Source organism: Camelus ferus, chromosome 17 (genome assembly GCF_009834535.1).
Source record: "Camelus ferus isolate YT-003-E chromosome 17, BCGSAC_Cfer_1.0, whole genome shotgun sequence".
Classification (NCBI taxonomy): domain Eukaryota; kingdom Metazoa; phylum Chordata; class Mammalia; order Artiodactyla; family Camelidae; genus Camelus; species Camelus ferus.
In genome coordinates this window covers 41,977,036-41,997,581 of record NC_045712.1, presented here as the reverse complement: position 1 = coordinate 41,997,581, position 20,546 = coordinate 41,977,036, and the positions used below count along the sequence as shown (strand labels likewise).

General features: G+C 46.1%; 1 protein-coding gene across 1 annotated transcript in view; it reads right to left on the bottom strand.

Annotated features, from left to right (window-relative positions):
- The window catches only part of SCN10A (sodium voltage-gated channel alpha subunit 10), a 95,352-nt gene that overhangs the window by 37,218 nt on the left and 37,588 nt on the right, over positions 1–20,546 (bottom strand). The window contains exons 7-15 of the mRNA XM_032459183.1: positions 20,206–20,334; positions 19,512–19,603; positions 16,822–17,013; positions 16,323–16,389; positions 12,953–13,094; positions 12,147–12,344; positions 11,281–11,451; positions 8,424–8,717; positions 5,887–5,995 (exon numbers count right to left, since the gene is read on the bottom strand). Coding sequence (XP_032315074.1) covers positions 5,887–5,995; positions 8,424–8,717; positions 11,281–11,451; positions 12,147–12,344; positions 12,953–13,094; positions 16,323–16,389; positions 16,822–17,013; positions 19,512–19,603; positions 20,206–20,334 — 1,394 coding nt within the window. The remainder of the gene's footprint in view (positions 1–5,886; positions 5,996–8,423; positions 8,718–11,280; positions 11,452–12,146; positions 12,345–12,952; positions 13,095–16,322; positions 16,390–16,821; positions 17,014–19,511; positions 19,604–20,205; positions 20,335–20,546) is intronic.

Here is a 20,546-nt window from a genome sequence, read left to right as displayed (position 1 = left end):
ACGCCCAACCCATGGCCAACCCCTAGACCTTGTCATTCCCAATAATGGCCAACTCCAGTCTCCACTGCAGCTCTCTCTCTTTCTCTCTCTGATGATCAGTTCCTCCTTTTTGAGCTCCCGTAGTCTAGCAAGTGCAACCCAATCTCTGTCCCCATTCAGTCCTTCAAACCAGGGACCTTATACTTTATAACTGCCTATCGTGTAGGTCATGTCTTCTCAACTCCCCAACTTAGATTTCAGGTCCACCCCTCTTTACACTCTTGCTGACTCCCCCATTCCCTCACTCTCTCCCCTCTCCGTTGTGCTTGCCTGGTAAAACCCTAGCTTTGAATAAACCCAAGAGACAGAGGACTCTATACCTGCAGCCAACCAGCTGAACCACGTTGGAAAAAATACACAACCATGCCGACTGGTCCCAGCTTGTCACTGCCCAGAACTTCTGCCGCATTTCTCTATTTCAGTCAGTTCCTTCAATCTTACAGACCAGCACTTCTCACTTCCTCCCTTCTCCTCCAACCTCCACCTCCTCCTCTCAAATCCTTGCTCTCTGCTGATGAGCTCCCTTTGATTTCCATCAGAATACAGAATCACAGGCATATGGACTTCCTTTTCTTCCTATTGCTGAGCCTCCAGTCAATCTGCAAGGCCATCCCCAGATCTGCCTCATGCCCCGCCCAGCGCGTGAGCTGGCTCCACTCCTCCCACGTGTGTAGGGACCCCCTATTCTCACACCTACTCATGCCTGTGTCATCCCCCTTCTCTCCCCTCTGGACCATTCCCATCATCATTCAAGCATGTTTTAGTTTTATCTCCACTTTTTAAAAGGTCTCCCTGGACCCCATGATATCCTTCATCAAATGTCCTCTGAACAGCAAAATTCCTTATAAGAGTTTGCTACACTTAACCTCCACTTTCTCACTTCCTGTTTCCTTCCCAGCCCCTGGAATCAGGCTATTATCCCTTCCAAATTCAAACCATCAATTTCCAGTCCTCACCTTACTCTGCCTCTCACAGCAGATGACAGCGTTTATAATGCTCTCTTTGAAACCTTCTGTCTATCTGGTCCAGGATGTCATGATCTCGGTTTTTCTTCCATGTCAGTGACTACTTCTCAATTTCTGTTCCTGTCTCCCTCTTCCCTTCCTGCCTTTAAAATGTTGGAGAACTCAAGCATTCTCTCCTTAGTCTCTCTCTCTCTCTCTCTCTCTCTCTTTTTCTCTCTCTAGGTGATCTCGTTGAGCCGCCTTAACAAATAAATCATCTCTAGGCAGATTCTTCCCAAATTATATGTCAAGTTTCTGATCTCTTCCTTAGGATCCAGATTCACATCTCTAGCTGCTTATATAAATTTCCACTTGGATGTGTAACTGGGGCCACCTCTATGGAGGTTAATTACATAGCTTTGGGTCTATCTATGAATTTCACTGCAAGATATACACACTGCAGATATACCACCTCTTTCTTTGTGGACCACTGTTTATAAGAACAAAAAAAAGGAAACTAGTAAAATACATTATGAAAAAGGATGAGGCAGATATATTTCTGGAGATATAAAAAACTTTATATATATATATATAGTACACTGTTGATTGGAATGTAAATTGGTGCAGCTGCTATGGAAAACAGTATGGAGCTCTCTTAAAAAGTTAAGAATAGAACTACCACATGATCCAACAAGACCCAATTCTGGGTCTATACACAAAGGAAATGAAACCGCTGTCTCAAAGAGATAGCTGCACTCCCATGTTTACTGCAGCATTATTCACAGTAGCCAAGATATGGAAACAATCTAAGTGTCCAACAATGGATGAATGATTTAAAAAGATGTGGTATATAAACACAATGGAATATTACTCAGCAATGAGAAAGAAGGAAATTCTGTTTGCCCTTAACCATGAGGGCATTATGCTAAGTGAAATAAGCCAGACAGAGAAAGACCAATACTGATACTGCATGGTATCACTTGTATGTGGAATCTTGAAAAAAAAAGGTCACACTCAGAAAAGTGGTTGCCAAGGGCTGGGAGTAGGGGAAATAGGAAGAGTTTGGTAAGGGTACAAACTAGATTCAGCTGTAAGATGAATGATGTCCAAGGATCTAATGTATAACATGGTGACTGTAGTTGATAACACTGTATTGTATCATTGAAATTTGCTAAGAGTAGAAAATAAATATTTTCACCAAAAAAAAAAAAAAAAGATAAATATGTGAGGTGATGGAGGTGTTAACTTGATGGGGGAATCCTTTCACAACGTGTACTTAAATCATCTCAATGTACACTTTAAGTATTTTACAATTTTATTTGTCTATATCTGTATATACACATATTGTCTACTGGGTTCTGAATCTTATGCCCCCTAGATAGCTCTCAAATCCTTCCATTTCCCATCGTCCCCTCTGCCACTTCCCCAGAGCCCAGCCTCTGCCATCGCTTACCTGGTTTCCTCCTAACTGGTTTCCCTGCCAACAGTTTTCCCCTCTTAATTCCATTCTCTGCATGTATTCAGAGTAACCTTTATAAAGCACAAATATAGCCCCTGCCTCCAGTCCTTTAATGGCACCTCACTGCTTTTAGGATGAAGTCCCAAGTCCTTAGTATAGTGTAGGAAGTTCCATGGGTCTGGCCCCAGGCGGTCCCTCCAGCCTTATTTTGAGCCCCTCTCCTCCTTGCTCTCTGTACTCCAGCCACATTGGGCTTTTTCATTTCTTCAAGTGTTACATTCTTTTCTGCTTCAGGCTTTGGCTGTCCTTTCTGCCTAAATACTTCCCCAACCCCAGGCTAAACTTTCCATATTTCCCTTAGCATTCTGCACTTCTCCCCTCAGGACACTCAGCGTCCTGGTAATAACTTGTTCCCTGTCCTTCTCTCCCACTGGTACAGACTGGGCTGTGCTCACAGCTGTGCTCCTGCTTCTGGTTGTCTGGTTTGGACAACTGTCCAGTCTTAGTTTGTATGCTGGCATACACGGTTCACATGCCCGGAGCTCAATGAAATGCCAAGTTCTTACTGGCTTGGGCCAGAACTTCTCAGGCGCAAACACTCCCAAAGAGGTGACCTTTGTCAATCCTATAACAATTCTGACAGTGTCAAGCAACCCTTATGTATTCCATGGGCGTGGTGGATATAATGTCCAACCCAAAAGATCACAGGTCACCTGCCCTCTACTCAAAAAACTTTGATCTCTTTGACTTAACCTAAGGTTGTCTTTATCCAGATTCTTTAAAAAATGTCAGTGTTTCCCCTGCCTTTCCTAGTCTACTCTCACAGAATCTTCTTGAGGGAAAGTCTAACCTACTTCACATTATCTGACCATTTCTTCTTCTCCTGTTCATCAGCTCAAGTCATTATAAATTAGCATCACACCCCAAACATCACCTTTGTGCCTCCTACTCATTCAACAACTGTTTGTTGAGTGCCTATGCACTGCTCTTCTGGGACCAGAAATCCAGCTATGAGCAAATCTTTGCCCTTGTGGAATCTATAACCTAGTGAAGAACAGCCAGTATCTGCTAAGTATCTCCTCTCTGCCGGTCACGGACCTAAGCACCTTCCTTACACTAACTCACCAACACAACACTGCAAGGTAAGTACATTTCCCCTATTTTACAGGTGAGAAAACTGAGGCACAGAGCAGCTGATGGCGCTTCAAGGTGGTACATCTTAGCAGAAGTGGCAAAGCCGGGATGCAAACCCTGACAGTCAGGCTCCAGGGCCTGTGTTCCTAACTCCCACCTCTGCTGCTTCTCGTCCATCTCACGACCTCTTTAGTTCTTACCTCAGTTGGAGTGTGTAAAGGACACTCGTTTTGTTCATTCCTGCCTCATTCCTGCAAAATGCATTGCATTTGCTGTTCATCTGTCTGGAACCCTGTCCCCCAGGTTCTCATAAGGCAGATTCCCTTACTTCATTCAGATTTCTGGTCTCCTTGAAGAGCAAGGCCTTCGGCAACCACCTTCTCTAAAACAACCCCTTCTGCAGCCCCTGTATTCTATCTCCTTCCCTACTTTATTTTTTCTCCTATGTCTTATCACTACCTGAATATCTACTTGTGTTCATTATCTGTAGACCCCAGCCCCCAGGATGGAGATTCCATGAACACAGGCTTCTATCTTGTTTACCAATGAATCCTCAACACCTGGAGCAATGCCAGACCCATAGCAGGCACTCAACAAATGTTTGTTGGGTGAATAAATGAAAAAAAGAGAGAAGGAGGGAGCTGATAGCTCTCGGGAGTAAGTGAAAAAGCAAGCTGTTTGTATTTAACATTTACTGTTTGAGGGCTAACATCAAAAAATAAAAAAAATCCAAGCAACCTACCTGGCTAACAAAAAGTTGTGGGCATAGTAGCAGGGTGAAATTCTATGCAGCCATGAAAAATGTTAGATGTGCAGACACCATCACAATGAGAAGTCATTATTGGTAGTTATCCATGAGGAAAAATAACATAAGTGAGTATGTACAAATTGTTTTTACTGGAATATGTACACATTTCTCAAAACTCAAACTCAGGTATGCAAGAAATATAACTTAAGGGTTTTTCCCCCCACAACTGAATTCAATTCATGCTGTGTCTGAGTTCTAGGGAGCTCAAGGTTCATAGAGGGTTGAACTGGTCCTTAGTCATTGCCAAATGTATTTCACTTGAGTCATCAACATTCTCATCTGGCTGCTGGTGGGAGAGCCAGGGAGATGGCTGTTCCCTCTTTGCCTTTCCAGGTTCCCTCTTTGGCTCTCACTCATCTCCTTCTGTAGCCTTCAGTGGGAGCAAGGTCATCATCCAGATACTCTCCTGTCATGCAGGGACCGCAAGGGACCCTCTAAACAGCCTCAGAGCATCTCTACTTGGGAACATTACTAGCACGTCCTACCCCACAGTTTCTGTCATGCTGGGCGTGTGGGTCTCTCTCTAAGACTTGCCACTCCCAGATTTACCTAGACATTAAGGCACAGATTGGCTCTGTTTTCAAATACCTCAAACATCTTTTTCGGTTTCTTTTGTCCACCATGCCCTGCCCTGCAGTTAGGATTCAGCCCAGGGCTCGGAGGGGAGACCACAGAACCCCTTCTCAGGGACACACCAACCTCCAAGCTCCCTTCTCCCTCCTCCAGCACAGGACATTTTACACTTGTCTAGGGCAGGTAAGTAACTGGATATGACTAAGGCCATATTTTTCATACACTGGGGCAAAACAAAGGTTGGATAAGAAGACAGGTCTTTTACTCAGGTGAGAAGGATGCAGCCATGCTCTCAGGGAACTTGATTGTCATGTAGTCGTTTTCTTTCTCCACCCACTTGACTTAGCGTAAGCAGCGGGAACTTAGATGCATCCCTGTGAAGACTGAGTGGATTCCCACTTGATGACAGAACCCTGAATTGACAAGGATTTAGTTAAATTGACTAATTAATTTGCTTAAATTGTCTTCCAATGCTCAGCATGATAGGGGCTTGAGATGGAAATTAAATTACAACCGTAAAAGTTACAGCCATGAAATACATCAGAATAATTTTTCTATATTTGAAAATTAAAGATTGTTAAATTTCTTGCATACCCGAGTGGTAGCCTGAAAATCTCTGGTGCCTGTGGATCACTTTTTCAAATCTACTTTTGTGAATACATATGAAACAGATGTTCATTTGAACAAGAGATGAACTACGGCATTTCATTCATTGGAGTCCATTGTTTTAAAATTTTTATCCACATTAAAAAAACACCCACATTGATCAAGGGTAACAGAGCCAAGGATATAAAAAAGAGGAGTATTTAGAATCTCAGGACACAGAGGTGGGTGCCCTTTGACACAGGTTTAGGAGGTTCCATCTTCTGCTCATAGGGGGACTCATCATTGTGGCACAAAGAATGGATGTTCCAATGAGCAATACTTACCCTCGAGGACGGAGGTCACGACACTGACAACACTCAACGCCCTTTGAACTCGAAGAGATTCGTCTAAGTATTCCGCTGTTAAGAAAGTCTTCTGTCCTGCATCCAGTGCCTGCTGGGACACAGACAGAGTCAGGACACTCCCCCAACAGGAAGTCTTCTGTGGCAAGGACAGATCACAGCCTCTTACTGGCCTGGCTCAGGTGGTTGCAAGTTGCCCCATGAAGCTAAGATCCTCTGCAGTCATGCTTAGAGTAAAGGGGCTGATGCATGAACTTGGGGTAAGAACATGAGGAGCAGGACACAGAGCTGAGGTGCAGCCAGAGCCTGGGTTCATAGCTAACAGATGACCCGTGCAAAGTCTGCCCTTGGACAAGCACCTGGGTCCAGGGTGAGGATGAGGCTGCCTCAAGTGCCTCTGAGGTTTCCACCAAAGGGAGGTGAGAGCTGCAGGGGGATCAGGCCAGGCGGTCATTATTAGACTTCTTCTGGGCTGTGCATATGACAATTACACAAATTCCTACTCCATGACAGGCCTCCTTGACCTCCCTCCTAAGAGCCCTGTTTCTCTCGCCAACATCTGACCTAGTTTCAATTCCACCCCATCTCTTTCTTTCTGAGGGAATATTTGTGTCTTGATTGCCCATTTCTCAGTTTCTGACACAATCCTTTTGACTCTTCCCTCTCTGTGCCTTCACTGGAAGTTCTGTCTGGGTCCTGGGCTAGGCCTTTAACTCTGGTCACATGCACACCCTGGAGGTGGGGCGTCCCAGGCCCACAGCAGCTGACTCAGCACTGCACAAACCATCCAGAATCCAAATTCAACAAACATTTATTGAGCACCTGCCACAGGTGAAGCTCATAGGTATACAGTCAGTGCTTGATAGATATACAGAAAGTCTGGAAAGTTTTCAACCATGAGGACTCAACTAAAGACACTAACATCTGCTATTGTTATTGGTCTGACGCATATATAAATGGAGGCAATCTGTGATTCCATTAGCCTTTTAGCTATTTAGAAACTTTTCTTAATCAGGGGAGACATGGAGGCTTGAAAAATTTAAGGGACTTGCTAAAGGTAACTCAGTAGGTAAATGGCACAGCTGTGACTGAAATCCCAGTCCATCTGACACGGAAGGGCTTAAGAAGTTATCTTGCCCTAGCCAAATAATTTCACTAAAAAAAATCAAGGTCGGAATATCTAGGAAAGTAGTAATCTAGGCAGCAATAACAAGCTTTCTTGAATGTGGCATTTTTGAGTGTTAAAGCACCTCCAAGAGAGCCCTGCAGCCTGGCTTTGACTTGAGGACTCTGGGTTGGTGATTCTCTGTTGGTCTATCCTCTACCATCCCTGTCCTGCTCTGTACCTGGGGATGGTGACCTGGACAAACTGCATCACCCTCACCCCCTGGTTCTGGTCAGGTTTGGCCAATGAGAGGCACAGACAGGAGATGACACTGGAAAGAGAGAGGAGCTGGCTATCTGTCAGCTGGCTTCTTCCCTGCTGGGCTGTGTCTGAGTAGTGGCTGTGATCCACCACCTCTGTCAGGCTGCCTCTCACATACAAGGGCAGTTCTCACTGGGTTCTGGTCCTTCCCCTCCCTCCTTCAGCCTAGGCTTGTAACACCTTCCCACTGTGGCTAGTCTCTCAGTGCCTCACTGCTCCTTCTCAGTTCTGGAGCCCAGTGCACACCTCTGTAAATACTTTAATAAGTTCTCTCCACTTGTCCACTGGGAGTGTTCCATCTGTTTCTTGCTGGGACCCTGAATCCCAGGCATCTAATCAGAGATGGAGCAAAGGTAATTCTGTAAGACTTATCCAAGTCACTGGAGCCACAGAATGGCCAGCCTACAAGTCTGTTTGCAGTCGATTCTGTGTCCTGGGCTGGTCATAGGGCAAAAGAAAAACACTCGAAGCATCATTACTGAAGCTGGAGGGAGAGTTTAAATTAAATCACAGCTCCTATCCAATGAGGAGTCCCTGAATTGCCATTACACTCCGTGATTATTCTATTAAGAGCGCTGGTCAGCTAGTCACTGTTGTCTAATTTGTGCATTTCAGCAACTTACTGCTTCTCCGAATAAAGCCAGGGATACTCTGCTTCAGCTAAGATCTGTCCAAGGCACCTTCCAAGATTTCTCTGAGTCTTAACTGTCAAGCCCAGGGTAGTTTGTACAGTTACAGGCAAAACGAGAAGAACCTTTAATTTTTTCATACTCATCCAGGGAGAAGGCAGGCCTATCTCTAAAGCGGTGACAGTGAGAAAGGACAGAGAAACACTGGAGAAAAAATGAGATCAGCTGAAAAATCATCTGTATCACTATAGTGCAGAGTAAACCAGAAAACCTGCTTGACCTCAGGGAAACCCAATCTCTCCCTCTGGGTCTCACATGACCGGTCTGTAAAATGAGGGTAGATGGGAGATGTTGGGCAGAGTGATGTCTAAAGGATGGGTCCACAGGTGACACTCAGGGCTCCTTGGCCTGAGTCCTCTAGCTGGAGAGCAGCCCAAAAGAGTCTGAAGCATTCACAAACTTACCGAGACTTCGACGGCTCCAGGGGAAAGCTCACCAGTGGGCAATGTGGGGTGGCCATCTTCTCCATGCCCTGAGCCAGGGTTGAGGGTTTGAGGCAGTGGACTCCCAGGGAGGGGGCCTTGCTGGCTTGCACCCCTATCCAGCAGCAGAGAGCCCCGATGGCTTTCACGGTCTCCAGGAAAGATTCTGACATCTGTGACCTCATCAGGGAATGAGATGTCTCGGCCGATGGCCTGGAAATGGAACACACTGCCATGGCTAGCTCGGCGTCTTCCAGAGGTGAGGCCTAGGAAAGACTGGGTGTGGCCCCAAAAGAGCCCAAAAGAAGGCAAGCTGGAGGGTCATCCTGCAGGCAAACCTGGAATTCAATACTTCCCTCCACCCACTCCCATTTCCCTGCCTTTAGCTTCCCGACTTTCCAGTGGAAAATCAGACACAGACCTAAGGGGTATTCTAGGTAAACATGGAGAGAGGACTGGAGAACAGAATATTCCTGATACAGCGCAGGAAAATGCCAAGAGAGATGAGAGACTGCAAGGTGCAGAAGATCAACAAATAGGTCATCACAGCCAAGGACATATCAGAGGACAACCTTGTCACCCAGATGACAGTTGTTGGCCAGCCTTCTGCCATGGGGCTGGACCAAACTGTCTTAAGTTCCCTGCTTTAATGCAAAGTTGCGATCTCAGAAGACTTATTACACCAGGACAGGAACAAGCTTGGTAAATGGTTGTTGAATGGCTGAGTGCTCTTTATTGTTTGAAAATTAGGTTCTACAATTCATCAGATCTAGCCTACAAAGGTGTGAGAGTTTGTGCCGCAAAGGAGGAGACAACAGCTTTGTAATATAATGAGCTTCCAGGATCCCTTGAGGCAAACTTTGAACAGTCAACAATGGGGAGATTGAAGGGACAGTTGCAGCCTAATTTCCTGGAAGAATAGCGCCATTCCTCCCAATCAATAAACATTTCCCATCAAAATCTTCCTCTAAGGGAACTATGTGGCTTACAGTTGCCAGAGGAAAGGAGCTAATTCATAGGGCCCAGAGCCCCTGGGGAGTCAGTATGCTGGGTTGGCTAGTTCCCGTGACCACTGTGCGAACCTGACCACAACAAGTTACCAATTCTGTCTTCAGGTCATAGAGAGTGTTTCTAAAATCTAAACACTGACTTCCTATCAAACTTTGATCATACTGCTGAATTTCCCTCCCTTCCTTAATTCATTGTATTTACTAAATTACTAAAGTTGAGACATTTTGTCAATTAAAGTCCTCCATACTTATTCCCCTCTCCCACATAACTGAGGTTTGCTTTCTTGATAATTGGGACCTCAATCCTCTATGAGAACCAACACTGTAATTTGGTATTAAAACCACAGCACTCTTTGCATAGAATATATATCTATGGCCCATGAGTTCATAAGAATCCATGAATCCTTCCTACTTTTAAAGCAAAGGAACAGAATTGGCAAATCCTTAGTAAAGATGGGACAACTGAGCTATTTGCACTTGGGCACTAAGCACACTAATAAAGACACTAAGCAGAAAAATTTGTTGTTGAATTAACAAGACACAGTTCCTCTTTTTCCCTTTGAAGGTAAACTAAGCAGTAAAGACAAGCACATACACACACAGAGAACAAACAATTATTGGACATCCAAGTGCTAATCTATGTGGGGCTGACTGAATGGGAGAAATTAAAGCCCAATTCAGAATGTCACTGACATTTCCGTGGAAGCTGTGATTCATCCTGTTCTATGATTGTCAGAGCCCTACTCAAAACCACTCTGTAACAGCTTCTGAACTGTGCCCTGTCTATGCCAGGTGCTGCTCAAAAGAGGCAGAGCAAGGCCAGGAAGGGCACAAATACAGACTCTAATAAATGCTGAAGCGTGGGTGTCACCAAGGCCAGTGCACATGTGAGCGTGTCTGTGTACGTACATGCACACATCAGTCTGGGGGTTTTAGAGGTTGTATTCCAAAAAGTAGGGAAGAGGGAAGTGAGCAACAGCAGGCCTGAAAAATATCCATGTTGATCCCCTTCTCCATATGATTAGTGTGGGACCTACTCTACCACAAAGGGGTTATTACCTCTCAGGCGTGTAGAAAGGGTCTATTTGGAGTACACGGGACTTTCAAGGGAGAAGGAGCTGGCAGGAGGAAGCTTGATAGGCACAGGGATCTGGGAGTAGGAGGCAGAGGGTTATGACGGTGGGTAGAATCACTACAGGGTCTGAAGTGAGGTACTGGAGTTATTCCTAGGCTGGACTGTATCACAGAGGTGGGTGTGTGCTGGGATCTCTTGTGCCAACAGTAGGTGAGAAATCTGAGCTGCGGAGGCTGAGGCATGAGGTCAGAAAGCAGCTTGTAACTGATTTCAGCACAATGAACAAGGACCCCCTTTCCTGCTCCAGAACTGCTGGTCAGAGTGTCAGAAGGAAGCCAACCCTTGATGTCCACACGTCCACAGACACCTCAAGGTCAGCATGTTCAAGGTCACCAACTTTCCTTACACCTTCCCACCTTCCCTACCTTCCTCCTGTGCTTCTGTCTTAGACTCATCACCTACTTAACTGCCCAACTTGAAACCTGGAGTCATTTTGGACTTCTCCCTTCCTGTTCAACATTCCACAGTCTCAGGCTTGTTGACTCCCCTCAGCCCCCATAAAAGTCTTTATAATCCACCCTTCCTCCATCTTGTTTAGGCTACCATTTTGGGGTGGGAATCTGGATTACCAAAATATCCTCCTAGTCTTTGTGCCTGCAGCTATCTCTGCTACAAACCTCTTCCCATGTCAAAGTATTATCCATGGCAGCTGCAAATGTGGGTGATCCTTAAGGCACAACCCTGAGCCCCTTACCATTCGGTGCTGGTTGTAAGGCTCAGATTGGAGTGATCTGTTGTCATCTGTGGAGCCCTCTGACACCCTTGGCTTCAGTATATGCCTTCTCTCACTGGCATTTATGGAGGTTAAAGGTGATCCATTATAGGATTGGAGAGAGGCTGTGTCAACCCCCAGTGCTACCAGCACCTGAAGAGAGAGAACAGCAAGTGTAGCCAACAGTATCTGGTTGAACTTAGCATAAATGTATGTCCCCCCCAGACCTGGGGTGACACAGAGATGAGAGCATCTAAAACAGAGGAGGTCAGGATTAAGACCAGGGTGGTGGTGGGACTGAGACATGGCAGCAAGAGCCACCTCTGGGTCACCTCTGTCATTCATATCCTGTAGATTCTGTTGATACCCTGCCCAGATCTCTTTTACCAGGAAAGTACACTCATCTCCAGTGATTTGAACATTACCTACTAATGGGTTACAGCTACAGCCTTCCCCAGACAATTTCCTTTGACTGTATATTTGGTTGGGGCCAGTATAAGGGGTAAAAGGGCTAGCCCTCTTGCCTCAGGGTGGAGCTAACTCTGGTAGAAGTCATGCCCTGGAGCTCCCCATGGAATCAGGCTGAAGGTAGTCTCTAGCCAAGATCACTTTCTTGTTTAATTCTTCCCCTGTCTCATCTTGTTTCCTTCACTCCTCTCCTGAGAGCACCCCTCAATGAATCACTTCCACAAGCTCTTCATTCATATTCTTTTTTGAGACAACCTAACCTAAGATGAATCTTCCTATAGTTCCCTAAAATGACAGGCTTAATGTAAGAGGCTGGTCCAGATCTCTGCCCAAGAACGTACAGTCTGCAACTGACTCCACAAAGATCCACCCCAACAGACCTCTTGTTCCTTCCGGAGCAACTTGAGGGCCTCTTGGAAGTTCTTCTCCCTGGTTTCAGTTTCATCAATGGTTGCCTGGTTCTGCTCCTCATATGCCATGGTGACCACAGCCAAGATCAAGTTAACCAGGTAGAAAGACCCCAGGAAGATAACAAGCACGAAAAAAACCATATACATTTTCCCAGAAGCCCTCAGGGTCTGAAGATTCAAAAGAAAGAAGAGAGACATGTACCCAGAGAACATGGGCCTCTGACATGGTCAGGGTTCTCCAGGAAAACTGTAGTCAAGCAGACTTAGAGATGATCACACTAAGTGAAGTAATATAGAGAAAGACAAGTATCATATGATAACACTTACATGTGGAATCTAAAATAAGATGCAAATGAACTTATTTATAAAGCAGAAACAGACTCATAGACATAGAAAAGAAACTTATGTTTACAAAATAAAAGGGAAGGGAGGGGAGGAATAAATTAGGAGTTTGGGATTAGCAGATACAAACTATTATATATAAAATGACAAACAACAAGGCTTCCACTACTGTGTAGCACAGGGAACTATTTCAATATCTTATAATAACCTTTAATGGAAAATAATATAAAGAAGAGTTTATGTACACACACACACACACACACACACACAGACAGACATATGTATAACTGAATCACTCTGCTGTACCCCAGAAACTAATGCAACATTGCAAATCAACTATTTAATTTAAAAAAATTTAAAAAATCTTAAAAAAAAAAATGTAGCCATGCATACAGCCTTCAACTCAGTCTGTATGGGGACATGCAGATCAGTACCTGCTGGTAGAGGCGTTCCCAGGAATCCTGTGTCATGAGGCGGAACAATGAGAGGAAAGCCCAAGCGAAGGAATCAAAGCTGGTGTAGTTAAAATCTGGGTTGCTGGATGTTTTAAGGCAGAAATAACCCTCAGGGCAGTGGCTGTAGCAAAAACAGAGACAGTCATCAGTTTCACAGCCTCCTAGGCTTACTAGGGGCAAAGCAGCCCAGGGCTGCGGGAAGAGCACAGGGTTTGAAGTCAAAGACTGGAGTTCAGGGACTAGTCTTCCTTCTATTAGCTGGTGACCTTGGTCACTCAATCTCTTTAGGTCTCAGTTTCTCTTGCTCATCAAATGGGGATGAGGAAATGTTTACTTCAGGGTTTCATGTAGAGGGAAATGCCCTGGAGAAGGCTAGTTGGCTGCCCAGACAGGATCCCATAAGGTGGAAAGCTCTTCGCAAATTCATACCAGATGAGGGAGAATCAGTATCAATAATGCAGACTTAAAACCTGAGCCAGCTGGCATCACCGGCAGAGTTGTCTTTGAAAGAGGACTCACATTAGCCAAGTTCAGTGACCGATTATATATAACAAAGAAAACAACTGTCACTTACTGAGCATTTACTGTGTGCCTCTCTCTCCCCTAAGTGCTTTACAAATGCTGTAATTGAATCATCGCAACAATTTTTTTTTTCTTGCGAATGTGGAAGCTGGGGTTCAGAGAGAAGTCAGTTGTCTAGGACCACACAGATGTCAATGGATTTATTTAAAAGGAAAACTATAACTGTCAAGTAGCCTATGAAGACTGACCTATGAAGGAAGGCCAGATTGAAGATGATTGGTAAGTGCTGGGGTGGGGAGTGCCATACTGCTCTCTCTCTCATAATAAGGGGTGAGTTGATGTCGTGAAGTATCTCTAAGCTCAAGGCATGTGAGGTGCTCTCCTCCACCCCAGTGGGATGGTCTGTTTAAGGGAACAGTAATGCCTTTTTTGTGGTGCGGGGTTCTACTTTAGGACTCCTCCACCAACACCAATCTTATTCCAGACATGCACGTAAACATACAATCTTGGGACCCATACAATTGATTAGGGCCAGACAACTTGATTATAACCAAATCCCTATTCTATCCCCAGCCTTGGTTGGAGATTTGTGAGTCCCAGACTCTGTGGACCCATATTTAAAGACAGTCTCTTGGGAGCTAGTTAACCTGTAGGTTTGGTAATTAACTCCAAGGGCAGCCTATTTCTACATCTTCTGTAGAGCCCCCCTGTAGCTGCTACACATCATCAGCTAACTGCTTTGAGAACTAAATGAGACTGAGGTGCAAAGGTTCTTGCAAAGTGCCTTCAACACAGTAAATATTATATGCAAAATGCAAAATTAAAATTCTTGGTGTTTTTAACCTGAAGCTACCAAAAGGATGGACTGGAATAACATATGTGAAAGAATGCTGAAAATCATCAAGTAATTCCTGGTACTTGTTCTCCACCTTGAGACCCCAGATTTTCTTTCTACAGTGCCACTGGTCAGGGTGGGCTTTTGCTCAGGGCTCTGGCTTTTCAGAGGCTCAGCACAGTACCCGGGTTTGGTGTTGACAGCATGCCCGTTAGGGCTCACTCCACCCATCGTCTGACCTGGCCTCTACTTGACATCCCAGCCCAATCCTTTCCTTTCCCATGTGGCCAGGGCCTACCCAGCAGGGTATCTGGTCTCTCTCAGAGCTTGGATCCCAGGGACCGATCCATGGAGCTTGGAGACCACAGACAGGGCTTGTGCTACTGTGGAACCATCCTCATGAGAAATGCCATTATTCAGACAGGAAAAGGACACTGAGGGGCCCTCGGTTTTGATTTTAAGTCAAAGGCAAATGTATAGTTCTGTTGGCCACTCGGGGAGCAAGGTCATGTGGGCTTGGGGTTCCAGACGCCCCCACCATGGAGATTCGGGAGATGAGCCTTTCTGATCTGCTGCCTGATCTCTCTGCTCATGCCTCCACCTGCGGTCAAAGCAGCAGGCAGACCTGAGGAGTCCCCTACCCCTTTGCTTTGTCTCACATTCTGTTCTGCCACTTGGAATGGCTCTGTGCAAACCCTCTCGTGCTCACCCAGCCTGGAGACATCCCTTCAATCTCACTTCAACCACCACCTCTAGGAAACCTTCCCTGACATCCTTCCTGCTTCACACCATCATCTCGCTGTGTTTCCCCAGCCTGTGGAGCTTCTAGGACAACCCTGGATCTCCACAGTATAGCATCTTTATGTATGTGCATCAGAGCTCACAAACTGGCAGATTGCTGGCTGTTTTTGCACTGCTGAAACATTTTGTTTGGCCCACAATATGTAGACATTTTTGGAATTGGTAGCCAATGTTTATAGTTAGGAGAGTTCACATAAAATTCTAAATCTCCCATCTCTCTTTTAAGATTTGGAAGGTTTGGAAGCAGTGGACCCACATTTCCACATGACATCCAAAAGCTGGACTGGTCAGTGGCTACCCCTTTAGATGTGGCATGAACTGTCATTGCCGTGGTTCCCACCCAGCCTGCTCCTCACATTTGTTGTTATGTGTCTGGCTTCTGTAAGGATTTGAGATTGCCAAGTCTGATGCATGTGTTCTTTCCTCTGTTATGTGAGGATAATAAAACCCATGTGATGAAGTTGTGATAATTAAACGTACAGCATCTGACACAAACCATATTTAATAAATATTGGTTCCCTCCTGGGGTAGACTGTTTGCAAAAATGATTACAATTATTCCCCTCCCTGTATCCATATCCCTTAGCAATGAGATGTTGCAGGTTCTCCCATCAAGAGATAGAGTCTGTTTCCCCCACTGCTTGGGTCTGGACTGGCCTGTGCCTTGCTTTAGTCAATAGGATACAGTAGAAGTGACATTGTGCCTTGGCCTCAAGAGACCTTGCCCACTTCCACTCTTTCTGTTGGAATCCTGCCTCCACCATGAGAATAAGCCTGGGCTAGTCTGCTGAGGGATGAGAGAACAGATGGAGAAGAGACAAGACACCCCAGCTGAGGCTCTCCTAGATCCGTTGGACCCCTGCTAATCTGTCCACTTTGTAGATGTGTAAATGAGCCCAGTCAACGCTAGAAGAGCACCAGGCTGATCGCAGCCCAATGTGCAGATGCACAGAATCCTGAGCTAAATAAATGGCTTATGTTTTAAGCCACAGAATCTTGGAGGTTGCTGGTTATACAGCAAGCACTAACTCATACACTCCCTCTCCATGAGCCTGGGATGGCAGAGGCCGTAACTCATTAATTTCTACATCTTCCTCAGGACTTGCAACCCAGGCTTCACCCAGAAAGAGCTGATGACAAGAAGAAGAAAGGGCTGCTAGGCATTGTGCTTTGTCATGGGTTGGACACTCACCCTGAATCAGATCCATTGCCACACAGTAAGGGATCAGAGGTGCCTGATTTGTTTTTGTAGAAATCTGCAAAATAAAGGAAGACATGAAAGCCTCATATAGGGTTTTGAAGCCTCAAGTCAAGCCTTGAGTGGTGAAAGCAACACTGGCTGAGTCTTCTGCCCAAGCAAGGAGAGCTCCTTTGGCTGTCTGCCCTCAGTGGACAAGCTTGAATGCAGGGAAGGGAATATGTCTCATCTGGGAAGAGAAAAGCTGGGGACTGGCTTCAGCTCTGAGCCTCCTCCAGCAGAAGCAAAATGACCTGTCCCTGGATTTACAGCTCATTTCCTTATAAAAGGGACACTGGGCAACGGAAAATGGGTGGCCCCTAAAGTAAAACCCAACTCAGGAGAAGCATTTCAGCAGGAAAGAGGAATCAAAATATATGTCTGTACATGGATGCAGGTGCTTAACAACCCCGGCCAACCAGACCTTGGTCCCTACGACAGAAATTTCACTTGCGTTTTTCGTGAGAAGAATAATTGGCTGTCTCGTTGACAGCTGTGCAATTCTTGACACATTTGTTCTTGAGGTTGCCCTTGAAGAGCTGCAGGCCGACCAGGGCAAAGACACTCAGGCAGAAGACGGTGAGGATGGTCACATCAGCCAGCTTCCTCACTGAGTGGATCAGGGCCCCCACGATGACCTTCAGCCCTGTGGGAAGATGACAGTGATACTCCCACGTGGATGAGATGCCACACACAGAGCACACGTGTGTGCCTGGCACGCATGCATCTTAGCTGTCCTACCCTCTCATCACGTACGGGTGTGAGGTGTTTTGCAAACTGGCAGCTCCAAGCCCAGTTCCTCATCCGAACTTTACAATAAACCCAAGAAGCATGCAGGTAGAGATTACTGTCCCATTGTAAAAATGAGGTAACTGAGATTCAGGCAATGCATTTTTAAAATCAGTCTGAAGCTAATAAATTTTTGACAGTAGCGATTTCAATTTGACAGTAGCAATTCAACTCAACTAATTGTTGAGTACCTGCTGTGTTCCTGGCACTGTGCTGGGGGTAAGACTACTAACTTCACTCCAGTCATTTGGTATTTGTTTTTCTGTCCTCATCTCAGTCCTGGGAGGCAGCTTGAGGCTGGGGACACATGAACCTCAGTGCATGTATGCGTGTGTGTGTGTGTGTGTGTGTGTGTGTGTGTGTGTGAGAACGAGAGAGAGGTGGGAAGGAGGGGGAGGAAGAAGAGGAGGAGAGGGAGGAAGGGGGGTGAGGGAGAGACACACAAGGGAGATAGAATGAGACAGAGACACAAAGACACAGAGAGATGAACACAGCAATAAAGCGAGGCCATGAGAGACACCGAGAGTCACTGAGGCAGAAAAAGACTCTGAGAAGGAGCACAGCTGGTAGCAAAGATGGGGCCCCTGCTTGTTTAAAGAAGGATGATTTTTTGCTCTGGCAAAGGAAATCACCTTCTTTGGGGAAGCAGCTCCACAAGTAGCAGAAAGAGCTGTCTGACCAGGGAAGCAGGTGGCGAGCTAGCCTTGCCTTGTCATTTTGATCAGCAAATAACCCACTGAGTACCCCTTGGCCCATGTGGTCCCTGCCTGGGAGCCAAGCAATTGTTAAGGCACTGGCGTGGGGTGGTGTATGCAGTGAGGGGAAACTACATTACTGAGCAGGTGGGCACACTTAGGAACAGCGCTCACAGAAGCCTGGGGCTGGGGTGGGGTGGGGTGGGGTGGGGTGGGATTTGGGGAAGTTAGGGGAGGACCAGGCAGTCTCCTTGAGGAGGTCAGACCATGGCAGAGCCCTGAGGATGAGTATGGGTTGAATGAAGAGAGGAGCAGGGATCCTCCTGACAGAAGAGCAGCGTGGCCAAAAGCTGGAAGATGAGCAAAGGCATGGAGTGTTTGTGGAACCACAAGCTGATTCTGGAAGGTGATGCAAGGTGGGTGGGTAGAGGAGAGAGATGAGGCAGGAGGAGGGTCTGGAGAGGCCAGGTCTTGTATACAATACTCAAGGTCTTCCTGGCTAAGAGCTGGTGAGAGAGACACAAAGCAGCAGAACTGACTACTCATTGCTATGATTTTCTTCATGAAGAATCTTCCCCAGTAGAACTTGAGCTTCATTATATGCTCACTGTAACACGTTAGCATGATAAATAACATGCCCACAGGTGCTATGACAGTCCCAAGGCTAACCACAAAAGGTCAAAGAGTGGGCTGCGGCCCAATTCCTGGGAATCCCAGCCCCTTCCACAGGGTAGCTGGAATACTCCTCCCACTTGTAGGCGTGGAGCTACTGAGCCCGTAAAAACTGCCAACACCACGCCTCATTGCTGCCTGTTTTTGCTCCCTCATATTTGGAGGCATCCCACACTCTGTCTATGGAGTGTGTACCTACTTTTACTTTAACCTGAGCTCCTAACTCCCACACCTCGTGGCTTTTCTCTTGCTTTACACTCTATGCAGTACGTATCTCTCCAAATAAATCTACTTTTACTCAACTGTGGCTTGCTCTTAAATTATTTCTTGCACAAAGCCAAGGACCCACACTTGGCAGGGCACGTCCCAGGGACTCAACCGAGACCTGGGACATGGCCCTACTCATGCCCAACATCCGTTTTTCCTGCATCAGCAACAGAGATCTTGGCGCCCACTAAGATGAACCCGGCTGGACTACTTTGGTTGCTGAATTGTCTGTAATCAAGAATTGCCTAATTATTTTCTCTTCTGTAGGACCAAAGACAGGGCTGAGGTTCAAACTTTCAGATTCTTGGAAATGGTGAAGACACTCACCAGACACTGCCTTTTCACCCCTTCCCTGTTTTCAAGTTTACACTTTTGGTATAAAGTATAAATGAGAATCTGACTAGAGGCTTGCCTGAACCCCCCAAATGCAAACATATAACAAGGACATGGCCTTCTCATCATTTATTGATGGTGGGGTCATGTGTTCTATGGACAGAGCGTTGGTTAGGAACTGGGATGTGAGGTTTCCAGGTCATACTTCGCCTTTAGGGATGAGGATTTGGGTTTTTGTTTTCTACTCTCTGGGCCTCAGTTTCCTTGTCTCTCAAATGGGGACAATAGTCCATGCCCTGGAACTTTATGGGGCTTTTGTGAAAATCAAAGCAGGCTGTGGAAACAACACACACTCTATGAATAAACATGCTGGTTTAAAGCAGCTCACCCGGGATCACAGACACCGTCTTTAAAGCTCTAAGAACTCTGAACGTCCGCAGGCCTGAGATCCCTCGGCGATCTATTGCTTCACATATGTATCTGTAGGACCAGAAGTCAGTCAGCAACTCTGTAAGAAGAGAGTCTTGGGGGAATTCATGCGGCATAAATAAATAAGAACAACGTTGGGTAACATGAGCCTAGGAAGGACCCAGAACAGACACTGAGAATCTACTAGCACTTCTACCTATAGACTGAAGCCGACGCTAATTTAATTATGGCACTATTTTCCAGAATGGCCCCTTTGAAAAGATGCATTATGATCTAGGAGGCTCCGTGGGCTACGGATGGATGGATGGATATTCAAGCATGTATGTGTGGCCAACCAGTCTCCTCAGGCCCTGGTTCCTCAGGGAAAGGCCTTCACGTCTGGTAGGTACAAGACTGAGCTTTGTCTGATTCACTCTGGCGGGCCAGTTATCAGCTCAGATCTGAGGTCTCCAACTTCTCCCCAAGAGTGTGGGACTAACCTTAGAAAATGGCTCCCGGATCAACAGTCTGTGTCAAAGAAACCCCTGGCCATGCAGTCCCGAATAAGGAAGCTGAACAGAGAGAGATAAGGGAACACTCCCAGAGTGGAAGCCTGGACACAACGACAAGCCCCACACAGACATACAAACAGATCAGCATGGAGAAACACTCACGCCAGGGTGATGACACTAAAATCCAGCCAGTTCCAAGGATCCCGCAGGTAAGTGAACTCATTTAGACAAAATCCTCTTGCCAGTATCTTTATCAAGGCTTCAAAGGTATAAATGACAGTGAAGACATATCTGGAAGGGAAGGTGGAAAAGGAGTATTAACTGTTCCTTGGAGAGAAGTCAGAGGGAGCGTTGCTGTGATGGTTCCAAAGGAAAACACGTGAAGATTATCACCGAGGAGGGGAAGGGGAAGAAGGGAAGGCAGGGAGGTGAGACACAGACTGAGGAACTCAGAGGAGGCACACAGATGCTGGAGAGTCCGGAGGAGGGATGGGTGTGGCTGA